General features: G+C 42.5%; 1 protein-coding gene and 1 long non-coding RNA gene across 5 annotated transcripts in view; one reads left to right on the top strand and one right to left on the bottom strand.

The window, feature by feature from the left end:
* Window positions 1-13,881, top strand: part of PTPRG (protein tyrosine phosphatase, receptor type G) — a 740,009-nt gene that overhangs the window by 561,594 nt on the left and 164,534 nt on the right. For all 4 annotated transcript variants that reach the window (XM_023510661.1, XM_023510664.1, XM_023510662.1 and 1 more), the window contains one exon: window positions 9,947-10,013. In XM_023510661.1, coding sequence (XP_023366429.1) covers window positions 9,947-10,013 — 67 coding nt within the window. The remainder of the gene's footprint in view (window positions 1-9,946; window positions 10,014-13,881) is intronic.
* On the bottom strand, window positions 9,990-13,620 carry LOC111723733. The gene is made up of 3 exons (XR_002772216.1): window positions 12,402-13,620; window positions 10,616-10,673; window positions 9,990-10,069 (listed from the first exon to the last, which is right to left on the bottom strand). It is a non-coding gene; the product is annotated as an uncharacterized LOC111723733 (long non-coding RNA).

Genomic DNA, 13,881 nt, shown 5'->3' with positions numbered 1-13,881 from the left:
TGATGTTACAGGTGAGGAAACTGAGGCACAACTAGATTGTAATTAGTTTCCCATGACTGAACAGCTGCTACATGGGGGTGGGGAGAGTGAACATGGGTCTGCCAGCTGGTTTCACAAACCCTGCACTTAACCACTGTGCAGTCTCTGTTTAAGATGAGCTAACTGCGCCATAAGCTGTGGCTTGCTTCTCTAATCCTGGCTCTGTGGGAGGCTGAGGTGGGAGGATTGCTTGAGCTTAGGAGATCGAGACCAGTCTGAGCAAGAGTGAGACCCCAGTCTCTACTAAAAATAGAAAAACTGAGGCAAGAAGATTGCTTGAGTCCAAGAACTTGAGATTGCTATGAACTTTGTTGATGGTGTGGCACTCTACCTGGGGGACAGAGTGAGACTCTATCTCAAAAAAGAAAAAAAAGAGAGAGAGAAATAATTGCAAACAACTACAGGCGATCAGGAGCTCCATCTGGGTTGTTTTCTAAGGAGTTAATTATTCCCAGGTCATTGTCAGTGGCAGTTTTCACAAGATAAGCCTCTTTCTGGCTAAATGTTACCTACACTCCCCACTAGGACCATCTTTTTTCCAGCTGAATTGCTGAAGGAATTGAAAGATCCCGAGCACTGTTACTTAAATAGGTCATCTACATGCTTTATGAAGAAGCCATATCATTTCCTCAAAAGAGAGAGAGAATTAGCCCAGGGAGGCAAGGATTGCTGGGAACAAATGTTCTGGCTTTCCATTCTGCTCTGTTGCAAACGGCACAGTCTATCAATCAAGGCCTGCTGCGAAGGACTTTGTCTGTCCTTGTTGCAATTTAATTTTACTCTCTGTTGAACTCAGGTGTGTTTTAAATACAAAGCCAAACTGTTCAGTTAGCATTAATCTGTGTTTGCTTGAGATGGGCTGGACTTTGTTTAGACAACTACTTACTAGAAAGGAATTCTCCTAATTTGTGGATTTAAAGATGTTTGTCCACTTAAATAAGCTATTTGTCCCCAGTCCCCCAACATTGCTTAACTAAGGCTCTTAAATCAGGGGCTCTGGCAGCTTTAACTGTAGCCTCCTGAAAGCAGTTTTCATTGGATGAAGTGCCATGTTTAGGTGAGTTACCAGGCTCATTTCAGAGGACAGTGGCAGGGAGCTTAAGTCTCTTGTATAGTATCAGGCAGCAAACTCCTTACATGAGCACATGGTTTAGGATAGGAAATGGCCTAGGGTACTGCTTAAGAGAGTGAAAATCTATACTTAATCAAACTTCAGAGGCTGCGTTATAGAAGCAATCATTTAGAGATCCAATTAAAAATATCCTCTCCTAAAAAAAAAAAATTGGAGTGTGTATGCCAACTGAATGTACTTTTTTTTAAGATTCACAGTACTTAACTTCTTTGCTATGAATCTGAATCAGTAATTGCCCACATCACCATGTTACGCCCTGTACCTTATCCAGAGATATCTTAGTTTTCTGTGTTTAAACTTAAAAGCTACCAGAAACTCTTTGGCTCAGAATTATTGATGTTTATTTACTCCATTTGGGGTTTGCTTATGGTTTTTCTCAAGTTTTGCTAGTTGGAATTTGGATTCTAAACATACTACTTCCTTCCATAGCTGTGAGGTAACAGGGTAGGGGAGGTACATCAGGGGCCAAGAAGTTATCTAGAAGGATGGGAACTGCCTTTGAGAGCTGATACCGGAGTATATGAGAAATGGAGACGCATGAATCCAGAACCCAGGGCCCTTGTCCCCTCTGTGGGGGATGTGGGAGCTAGAATTAGATGGTCAGCTATGTGAGGGGACCCACTGTGATCTGTCCAGTGGCGCGTCTTATTCCAGTACCCAGTTCTTGGCATATGGTTATGTATTGCCATGTAACAAGTGGCTACAAGCTGAGCAGCTTAAAAAAACACATGTATGAATATCTCACAGTTTCTGTGGGTCCTCACAGGCTGCTGTAAAGGTGTCAGCTGGGACTACTGACTCAACCAAAAGTTGAACTGGGGAATGATTCACTTCCAAGCTCACGGGGTTTGTTGGCCAAATTCAGTTCCTCAAAAGCTGTTTGACTGAGGAGCTGAGTTTTCCCTGAGCTGTTGACCGGAGGTCACCTTCAGTCCCTTGTGACCTTCCCTAGGGTATGCAAGCTGAGGGGCAGAAATAATGTCTGCTCACAAGGTGGAGGTTAGATTGTTCTGTAACGTGGTTATAGAAGTGAAGTGTGTCCCATTGCCTTTGCCTCATAAGCCACTAGATGCAGCCCACCCTCTGGGGGAGCAGGTTACACAAGGGCCTACAGAGCTGGAGTTGGGGATCATTGGGGATCACCGCAGTCAGCCTAGAGAGCTGGGTGCTTATAATGAAGGCACCACACCATGATTCTCAGTCATTTCTTTATACAACTATAAAGGGGTGTTTAAGGTCATTCCGATCTTTTTAATATTTTATATATGATACCTACATGATATTTGCAGTCTTCCCCATATCCCCAGTAATGCAAAATGACAATCTTTTACCTACTCCTAAGGAGGAATTTTTTTCAGCAGAAAGATCAACCTGGCAACCCCTTTGATCCAATATACCTTGTCTCTTGTATTTTTCTTGCTGCATACATGGCAGGGATTTAAAGCAGTCCCCACTCAATGCTCTCTGGATTTTGAGTCTTTTGTAAATGGAGTGCCCCAGCAGCTTTTTGCTTTGAGGGAATGAAAAAACAAGGGTGAGAGTTCATATCTAATGTGTTTTGGTTGAAGTCACCTGCTACGTGTGAAAACAGTGAGCTCTGCTTTCTCCACTAAGCCTTTGATATTGTTGGGGCTTTTCAGCGCATGGTTAGATTATTAACAAGGGAGAGTCCAGCACTGCCACACTGACTGGAGAAACTTACAGGAAAGTCAGCCAACCAGAAATAAACTTCTGGTGCCCCAGGCTCCCCCAGATCTCATACTTTTTTTATTTTTTTAATTCAGAGGTCATGACAGTGTCTGTGTGAAATGGTTTGCATTGAGGCTTAGGACCTGTCAAAGTGGTTAGGTTGGAATTTCTCTTTTGCTTCTTTCCTGTTCAGGAACAGCCTGTACTTTGAGAAGACTGGCAGAGGTGGAGTGGGTAGGTTCTAGGACCCATTCTTGAAGTGCTGTGAAGGTTGCCCCACTGCATTCTTGACTGTGAGACACAGTGCATTAAAAAAAGGCAAAGAAGGCTGGAAATCACCTTGTGGCTCCTCAGGGAGTACCATTGGCCAGGAAACCCTGGCCTGCCAACCTCCCCCCACTCTCTTGGTTTGGCTTTGAAATGAAGTGTTGGGTGAGTCGAATGCCGGAGGAAATGGCATTTGTATACCCAGCCCAGGACAGTTTGATCCTCATGAATATGAGAATCGCCTGAATTGACAAAAGGCAGGCCAGCTGCTGGCAAGACCTGCCCGGGTACAGATTTGCCCCGGCCTCCATCACCCTGCGGGCACTGCTTTTCCCAGGAATGCACTCGTCCAGGCCAAGTCTGACAGTTAGAGGGGGAGCACTGTACTGGCCTCCGGGAGTAGGGGCAGACACACAGAGAATGGTCAGTTTAAGTCGACCAAGAGCATAAAATTGATTTCTTCAGTGGCCTTCTCTGGCCATGAATTTCAGTTCTCTGGAGATGACTAATAACCTGTGAATTGACTAGTTTCCATTAATATTATGAATTAACAGTAAGTAAGCCATGTCAGTGCTTACACTTCATGGAGAGGAGGGCAGTGAATCCTATTAGCATTTATAATTGTGTTTTCTTTTCTTATTAATCCCTTCCCGGGGCTGAGGAATTAAGAGTTTTTCTCTGTGCTGATGGAAACTAGTCCCAGGAGTCTGTCCTTGTCAAGTGCTAGAAAATAGTTGATGATACGGGGCATACCTTTCCCTTGGACAAGGGCTCGTCTGTGAGAAGCCTCGGTGATGTTCGGCATATCTATTAGATTAGGCTTACTGTGTGATCCTAGAATTTTAGTGGTCAAATTTAAAGTAACCTGACCAGGAATCCACACTTCGTTATTTTCCTTTAGCTGAATTTCATAAAAAGTCCTGTAGCTTTGCAGAGCTCCTTTTCCCCTTTCCACACCTCACTCTGCCTCGTTGACTTCATTCCATGGCAGTTTGTGGTGCTAAATGCACCAGCACCTCTGCTTCTGCTCTGCAGAATCCTATTGCAGCAGTGATAGTCAAGAAAATGATGCTGGGACGTCAAAAGGGAAAGCAAAGAAATTTCTACATCAGAACAGACCGTGGGCTGTATAAGAAGAAAAGTAGTATTTGTGAGTGCTGGAAAAAAGATTCAGGAAAAGAAGGGTGTTCTCGGTACAGCTCAATGGTTAGTGATTTTCATGCTAGAATTGTCTTCTTGAACACAGGCATGTCCCTAAATTATTAACAAGTGTTTAATTTATTAATAAAGGAAGCTGCTTGGTGCTTTGTCTCTGGGTAAGGACTTACTGAAATGCAGTCATGGGAAATAGGCAAGTTACAAATGGTTTGTGCCAGAAAGTTCTTGACAGCAACTTGAACCAAATTCTGATGAATAGTAACTAAGATATTAAAGTCAAAATGAAAAGAAGCCACAGCATCCTTGCTACACAGCTCTTATCTAAAGAGCCATGGAAGAAAAGGAAAATTTAGATGTGGAATCAGACGTCTTAAAAAGTGCTTGCCTGAAATGGCAAATTAGCTTGAATACACAGTTCCCCGCACCTGCCTAGGTGGGTTGGTCACCGTCTCTGCCCTTCAGGAGGGCTGTGTATACTCTGCTCCCACGTTTATCACTTTCTTCTACAGCCGTGGTTAACCGTGTGGCCATTCATCCTCAGCAGGCATAAATCTCTTTACCCACAAGAGAATATTGGTTGGATGTGACATTTATGGGACTAAAGGAGCAGCTGGCGATGTCAGATTCAAGGCAAGTAGGTTCTCTTGGCCATCCTATTTAGCAGATGGCCAGGACTTGATGGATTGAAATTTATTGGGCTCCAAGTCAAGGGCCAAATGGCACCAGGGGGGCAGCAGGCAGCACATGTCTGACTGCATTCACACGCGGTCTGAGGGGGCCCTCTGCCTCCGGTCATTATGCTCCAAGTGGGAATAAACACCAGCCCTCTTGTAGAGCCTGGATTATTAAGACATCTCTAGAAATTATTGATAATTTTGCTACTAATTCATAATTGGTTGAATCCTTATGGTGGGCTATTAATTGAATAGAACATTTTATGAAGTTTAGATTTCATCGGCATTTGCATGAATAGGGTCTACGTGTCGTGGTTTTCTGTCCTGTCAGTGCCTCTGCACTTGGGTTATATCTAAAGACACTGACAAGCTTTAATTCACAGTCCTCTGTCATGTTTGTGTGCCATCCTTTTGAAGATGACTAATGCCACGAAAGCTCTTCTGAAGTGTAAGTGCCAGGAGCTAAGTTTTGCAAGGAGAGTGCAAACTCTGCAGGGTAAAGGGGGTGTCTGTTTCTTCTGGTCCATTTTAAGCTCATTTGTGCAATTGCTGCCTTCTCGGTATTACAGCATAACTCCTTTGATCTTAAAGTGGAAGGAAGCAAATTTCAAGAGCCTGGAAAACTCCTGTGGCTTTAAGAGGAGCAACATATTACAAAATTGAGTGTATGTCAAATAAAACATGAATTTAAATCTTTTGATATTTGAACTCAAGGAGGTATAACTTTTAGAGCCAAGTTCATTGACAAACTCAGGGATAACAATGCTATTGTTTGACATTCATTTAAATTAAGTGTGTAGGTGAACTTGCTGCCTGATGTTATGTACCCTTGTATTGGATGCTACGGTTGAGGTCATGGTTGTACGCTAAGCTTTAAATGTTTAATCCTCATAACAGCCTTACGAGATTGTATCCCCATTTCACTGATGAGGACACTGAATCTCATTGAATCTCTGCCTGACTCAGAACTCTGTATTTTCCCTGTTCCTTGGCCTGCTCCACCCTGGATGGAGAATAAATGTAAACACAGGTTGCTAAAACAGCCTTCCTCACTGCTGTCACATTTTAAAGCTGCCAAAATTGCTTAGCTTATGCACATGAATTTTTTTTAAGTGGCAAATTGATTGAAACAGTGAGTGAAAGTGATTATTTCAGTTAGGGTTATGCCTTACTGGAACAAATCCACTTATTTGAATGCTATTTGAATCCCCACCCTGGGTTTTGGAACCAAGACACAGACTGGAAAATGAGCTCAGTATTTTACTCGGAAGTTACTCTGACCAGCCAGTAATCTCCATTTTCTCTTTATCCATCTTCTCAACCCCCGTCATATAGACCAGCAGTGAAGCCAGTGGAGCTGAGCATACATCATGAAAGACTTCCCACTGATGGGGTTGCTTAGAACCTGGGGTCAAATATTTGAGGTCAGATGAGGCCAAGTCTGAGTATTAGACTCAAATGCTATAATCAGAAGTGACCAAAAATTGAACCTGGACTAGGTTGCCTGCTTATTTTCCTTTCGCATGGCCTACAAATGTTATTGGAGAGTGTTAATTGGGGGGGATTAAGAATGCTTTCTTTGGGCTTTCATATCATCAGATAAGAATAAATGCGTTTAAAAGTTCCTATCTTAGTCCATTTTCTGCTGCTGTAACAGAATAACACAAGATTGGGTAATTGGTCTCCAATTTATCTGGCTCAAAGTTGTGAAGGTTGGGGAGTCTGAGAGTGTGGCACTGGCGTCTGTTGAGGGTCTTTCACTGAATCATAACACAGCGAATGACATCACATGACCGAAAGAGAGCAAGCTTTCAAGGGGGCTAAACTCGTTTTTATCACAGATTTACTCGTGAGATACTGACCATAATCTCATGAGGGCAGAGGCCCTCAGAACTAATCACTTCTTAAAGGTCTCACCTCTCAACCCTGTAGCTTGGAGATTGTTTCCAACACATAAAATTTAAGGGGTGCATTCAAACCACAGCGATCCCCCCAACTACAAAATATGCCCTTGGTTGTGGTTGAAGATCAGAGAATTTGAGACATGTTGCCATGACGGACAAGAATAACACAGTTTTGGAGGAGCTTGTGAGTTGATCTGGTGGCAGCAAATGCTGCTGTGCCTTGGGACGTGCAATTCCCTTGGGAAACAAGCAAAGTGTGTTATTTAAAAAAATTGAGTGGGCGCCTATAGTCCTAGCTACCTGGGCGACTGAGGCAAGAGAATCGCTGTGAGCTGTGACGCCAAAGCGCTCTACCAAGGGCAACAAAGTGAGACTCTGTCTCAAAAAAAATATTAATCTCATAGCCCATCCTTTATCTATACATATTTACAGAAATTCTAACAGTTAAATTTTGCTCTGTAATAAGTGATTCAGTTAGATCATTTTATTATTTTATGATTTGGTCAGTTGTCTGGTCAGTTCTCATTAGGGTCAGCCCAGCTGGTCTCATGGACTGCAGGTGATTCAGCCGAGAATGATGGTCTTGAATGTGCCATTCCACCTGCCTGGTGGTTATCAGGCTGGTGAGTCTAGATAGAATAACCTCAGCATGTGGACACATCTCTCTGTGGTCATTCTTCCTTCAATAGGATAATTTGGAATTCTCCACCTGGTCTCAGGTTTGCAAAAAATCCAAGTGTTTTCAGTTTCTGTATCGCATTCATTCATGTTCCATTAGTCAAAGCAAGTCCTGTGGACAATCCCAGTTTTTAAGGGTGGAGAAGTTCATCTATGCTCTTGATGGGGCAGGGCAAAGTCAAGTTGCAAAAGTACGTTCGACAGGGATGGGAGGGATGTGCAGCCATTTTTTTCTGACTCCTACAGATAATAGAGTAACTATAGATAATTTAGCTGGCATGAACAGGAATCAAGGACACCAACGCCATCTTTTCCCCAAACTAATCTTGGACTCCTGACCTCAAGCGATCCTTTTGCCTCAGCCACCCAGAGCACTAGGATTACTGGCATGGGCCACCACACCCAGCCAAAGAGACTATCTTTTTGCCTGTAACTTTAATTTGATATGAAATCTTTCTCCGGGCTCTTATTTTATGCTACTGTAGCTTTTTTAAAAAATTGGCCATATTTACTGGTCAGATTAGATTGTCTTATCTTACATTCTTGATCATGTTTTTGAATTTTGATCAAATTGATAACAGTGGTGCAAACGTGTATTTTCTGAAATGCAATTTTTATTTAGTGTATTCTATGGCGTACATTGACCTTTTCCAGAATATTTCATGCTTTAACCATTGTGTTAAACCCCTGGCTCAGGCAATTTGGAGCTACACTTCCCGCCAGTCCCCAGAATTCCACCTTCATGATCTGATATACTAGGCTCCCATCTACTGACTCTTTTTTGTTTTTTCATATCTGAGAGTTTACAATGTAGTACTAAATTCCACATGATTTTATTAGTCTAAAAACATGACATTGTTGTATATCAGTACCTGTGTTCTGAATTTAGGCGTAACTCAGGGTTCTAGACATTAGGCTATAATCACTATTAACTCACAGAACATCCAACCTGGGTTTCTCTGCACCATTGACATCTTGGGACAGGTAATTCCTTGTTGTGGGCAATCATTCCAAATGTCACAGGATGGCTAGCAGCAGTCCTGGCCTCCATTCTACTTGATGCCAGCAGCCCCTCCCACCCCCCAGTTGTGACAAAAATGTCACTAGACATGGTAAAATGGTCCTCCTGGGAGGGCAGAATTGCCCCCAGCTGAGAACCACTGCTGTTAGCTGGAGAGGCTGAAGCAGAGGAGAGGAGTGTGGGTATTGTCAGAGAGAACAAATGGGGAGTAGCAACCCTGCAGGGAAAATGTGTAAGGGGAAGAAAGGGTGTGGAAAATGTTCAGTCACATTGAAATTCAACCTAGCAATGGCTGGGGATTCCTCTGAATTAACTTGGAAACATCAAATTGGGCCATGCTACACAGTGAAAGTTTTATCAATATCTCAACTTCATTATTTTAGAAGTAGATTCAATGAAAACACTATCCCTGGGGTGGGAGGTGGACGGGCAGCAGGAGCTGTGCTGACCACAGATGATGGATTTTGGAAAACTTTCTATATTTTGTAAAAAATTAAACATACACAAAAGTAAACTATGTCATGATCTGCTGTACACACATCACCCAAGGTCATAAATGATTGATTCAAGGACAGTCTGTGGCAGCTGCACCCCACTCAGTCCCTCTGCTGTTCACTCTTGGATTGTTGTAAAGCAAGTCCCCGGTATTTGGTTTCATTTGCAAATCATTCTCTCTCTCTGAAAGTACCCCAAAGCCACAGTTGTCATATGCTGATAGAATTTTAAATCTTCAAGAAAGAACCAGAATGAGAACTTCTGCTGATCAGTATCAGCAAATTAAGGGAAATAATGAGTGGGATCAAGACCAAAGTGACTTAACTTTGGAGGATTAAAAACCCTAGAACAAATGAAGGTAGGAGGTTCTATCTCTTACCTTGCATAACACTCAGAAATGCTCTTAGGAGCAGGTGACTTTTCCCAGAGGACTAGTCCTTACAAAGGAGAATAGGCCAGCAGGAAACTGATCCATTTCCTCAAAAGAAGGGGAAAACAGAGTTACCAGAGGTGTGGAAATACGTGGTCAATGATGAACTGCTCTCTGATGACTTCCACTGACTTTTTAGCCCATCTAGGGCCTACTTTTAATAAAACAGAACAAGAAAAAAGTCTTGCAGTTACTTTTTAAGATTTTTCTAGGACTGTGGTATTTCTCTCTTGTTATAATGTATTCTGAGAAGTTTCTTTCTTTTGATTTAGACTTCCTCACTTGATTTTATTATCTCATAAATCTCCTGCATTTGGTGAGCACTGTGGTATATGTGAGACCCAAGCAGCTTGCTAGATAACATCTATTCCCCCCCCCCCCCGCTTTAGAAGATTAAACTGAGGCTGCTGTGTCTGATGCCAGAATAGATTGAACCAATCATGTTTCCTTTACATGTAGGTCAGTCCAAGGGACAATTCTGCACTGGATCCTATTATCCATGGGTTGAAGGGCGTCGTCCATCATGGTAAGTACGACATTTACACTTCCTTTTGCTGGAATGCGAAGGGCGCAGATCTCTACCTGAAGGAATTGGGTTATCTTGCAGAGGACAGAGGGTGACACCCATTTCTCATCCAGTGATGTTGAAGGGCATTACAGCCATTATTTGATGGGTAAAGAGCACGCCCATTTATTACCTGCAAATGGGTCTGGGTGAACAGTAAGCAATTTGTTTCTCTTCAGGTACCACTTTAAATGCGTAGGTTATAAATCAAAATGCCCTAAGATGTACTATCCATATGTGTTGAACTTGCCATTTGTCTCATCTCTCTCCCCCAAATATTCTTTTTTCAATCGTCTTTTCATTTATACACTTTATTATTTGTGTGTCAGATTTAGGGGAAAGGTTTAAATAACCACGACAAATTATTAAAAACTTCACAGCATGTGAGCAAATGTCATGCAGCTACTAGAATGGAAAAGGTTAGGCTGCTGTTCTGTGCAGCAGACCTCTTATCCTCAGCATAAAACTGGGAGAGAAAGTAAGATAAATGGGTTCTGTCTTTTCCAACTGTTTTTTATTGGAAGAATTTCCCTGCAACTTCATTATCAGCACTGCATCATTACCTGTGACATCAGGATCTTCTAATTTCAAAAGTACTCTTGTCTCACTGAGGTGTGGAGTCTAGATGTAAAGCAATGATTTGCAAAGTTTTAATAATCTAATTAGAATTCCAAAGACATTGACAGAAGTAGTTTTAGTAACCATAATAAATCTCCCCTTCATCTCCACAGCTGTGATAAAATGTCTTCACACGTTTCGGGGAGGATTGTCTTTAGACATTAGCCAACTCTGTAGAGCTTAGCAACCCTCTTCCTCCTCTCTCAGGGCACCTTAAAACTAGTTGTCAGGCTTCAACTGAAGCAAGGAGGATTTTGGATTAATTGTTCTGTTCTCATAATTGTGAATCATGCAGCCAGTAATAATAATAATAATAATAAGAGGAATCCTAGAGAAGGCGGGAAAATAGGGTTCAAGTCTCAGTTCAGATCCTGCCTCCTTAGAAGTTCTTTCTTACTTAGCCTATTCAATTACTTGTCATTCCCCCCACCCCACCCCGTTTCCCATCAGTCTGTTACATTGTCCCCAGTTTGTTTCTTCAGAGCGCTTAAACATATCTGAAGTGACATGTTTCTTGATTTACTCATATATCACCTACTTGGGGATCAGCTTCCTGAGGGCAAGAAACCAAATCTGTGTGGCACACTATACTTGACAAATAGTAGGTGCTCAGTAAATATTAGCCAAGTGATGGAATCTAGTGAACATACAGATTTATTAGTGAAAGTGCAAATTACAGGGTGCCCATACAATATGTGTGCAGTCTTAATTTGCACGCTATTTTAAATTGCACACAAACGTGATGGCTACCCTGTATAAAATTGGATGGAAGGAAAGAAGAAGTAAAGCCAATGTAAGTTTTGTTTAGATTGGGAAGAAAAGGGAGTTGGAGTTCATCATTCTTCCAGAAGAAAATAGACATTTGAAATAGTTTAAAAAAAAAAAAAACTAGAAGCATTTTCAGTTGAAGGTTCTATGAGGAATTTGACTGATCTGTTAATTTGAAGGAACATAAATAATTGTGCCCTTCCCAGAGTCTTTGGCTTGGGAATGATGATAGAGATGTGCAAAGAAAAAAATCAATATGGATTTCTGTTGCACTTCAGAAATGGCTTTTATTTCTTCAGCTCTGGGAGTCATATCTTACAATGTTAATTTCTCATTAAGTGATTTTTTTTTAAAAAAAAGAAGAATTTTTTTTAAAATGTTTTTTAGCTGAAACAGCAGCAAGTAACCTGGTTACGCCAGCTATAGTTGGCATTTGGTCAGTAGGGTCCTCTGCGAAGCAGACACCAGGATGAAATTTAAGTGCAAGAGAGGTTTTTGGCAGGGAAAGACTGCCTGGGAGGGTAAAGGGGAGAGGGCAGGGTTAGGCAGGAAGGGTATTCAGACCACTCTGCTGGTCTGACACCCGCAGAAGGAGAGAGGGTGGCCTTCCTCTCTCCTACGGAAGGCCTGGCCAGGCTGTTGGAGAACCCCAGATGAAAGGCTGCCCAAGAGGAGTCCTGGGCTAGCAGGATCCCCACCCCTTATTTTCCACTGAGCATCGACATTGGCTGAACATCCCCGCAAGAGTAGCCTGAGCATGTACTCTGATGGACCCCTAAGGTGAAGATGCTGCAGGCTGTCAGCTAAATGACCCTCCTCGTGTCTTGGGAGAAAGGTCTCATCTCAGGGCTCCCCTTCCCTGAGAGCTTCATTTATCTTCCTCCCAAAGACACCTTCCTAATCGTGCTCCCAAAGGATTTTCTACTTATCTCCCCCACTTTTAAAATGCTCAGAGATTCTTACCAACAGTGCTGGTTAATTTTGTCCAGTTGTTGAGTTCCTGATGTAAGTACACCAGGAAGCTGGGCGTCAAGGTCATGGACCCACCTTCCCTGTGTGTATGGACTCTGGGGAGAGACATATGGTTAAGCACATTGATGTGTGGGAAGCAGCAAACTTAACTCGGACTTGAGGGTTTGAAGGTGTCTCAAGCACAGTGACCATGAAGACCTAAAGAGAGCAGAAATTTCTAAGCAAAGAAGGGATTCAGGCAGGGCAAGTGTGGAAGAAGCTTCTACGTTGGCAAGAGAAGATGACGTATGTTTGAGGCTCAGAGTGCAGAGTTACTGCTCCTCTGCTGCTCGGGAGACCCACGCTAGAAACCTCCTGGCCACATAAAGTGCAATTTCTTATATGTTCATTTTTCCAGGTAAATCACGATCTTTAGACGCTCAGGACCTACAAAGACAAAAAAATAGAGTAGAAGGAGGTGATTTGCCATTGATTCTGGCCTCGTCTACCTATCGTTCAAATAATAGACCAAAGCCCTGAAATGTGTCCAATGAAAGATTTTTATTCACTCTACCACCAGCATCCACTGGAGAGGGGAGATTTAGGGAGACCTGGGGATTCCCCCCCCTCCTCCATGTTGACTCAGTTGTTTACAGTGCTTTTATTATAAAAGAGCCAGTATTGGAGGAGGCACCCCTGATATGTGAGTATTAGTTTCTAAGAACTTAGTCTAGCTCTAATTTGTTTAAACCTCATTTTAAAAAAAAATCACATTTGTAAATTGGCATAGAAATGTAGTCTTAAAAGTAATTTTACCTAATTATTCCATGTTAAGCAACCTACATTATGTCCTATGTCAGTTTAAAAGCATGCATGTATTTCTTTCAAGTTTTTGTTTTCTCTTCTCTTGTTACTTTTGTAGTACTCACCCCAGGAAAATCCAGCAGGCTGTTGGTGTACACGTGTACACACTGTCCAAAGGTCTCAAAACACTGGCCCTCCTCTCCTGGCAATCATCTAAAAAAGACCTCTTTCCTGAAAGGACACTCACTGGTGGTGATTATTTGGTTGTTGAGTCTGTCTTTTTCCAACCCCTTCTCGCCATGAATGTCCTGCTTTAGTGAGGCACAGGGAGGCTTCTTTCTCTTTCAGAGAAAATGTGAGTGAGAGGGTTAGAAATCGCCTCAGATGGAGCAGAGGCTTCACTGGCCAGAGCTGGATAGTCGCTCTCCCTGTCCTCCCTCCCCTGGCTGTTACCGGAAAGCTATTAGTGAAAAAACAAATAATCACCTGAGAACACCCTTTTATTAATGTCACAAAATGAGACTCTTGAAAGCTTTTTTTGTCAAAACTTAGGATTGGAAGTTGGGACCATGACAAGATCATAAACAGTTTCCTTGCAGAAATATTAAATAGCTCCCCCTACTGACTGGTTTATTCACTGTGCTTCCCTCTGGGGGTGTTCTCCCCTTGCCCCTCCTCCCCGAGTCCT

Source organism: Otolemur garnettii, unplaced genomic scaffold (assembly GCF_000181295.1).
Source record: "Otolemur garnettii isolate 467f Iridium unplaced genomic scaffold, OtoGar3 scaffold00015, whole genome shotgun sequence".
Taxonomy (NCBI): domain Eukaryota; kingdom Metazoa; phylum Chordata; class Mammalia; order Primates; family Galagidae; genus Otolemur; species Otolemur garnettii.
The sequence above is the reverse complement of the archived record's forward strand: the minus strand, read 5'-3'. Positions and strand labels throughout refer to the sequence as shown.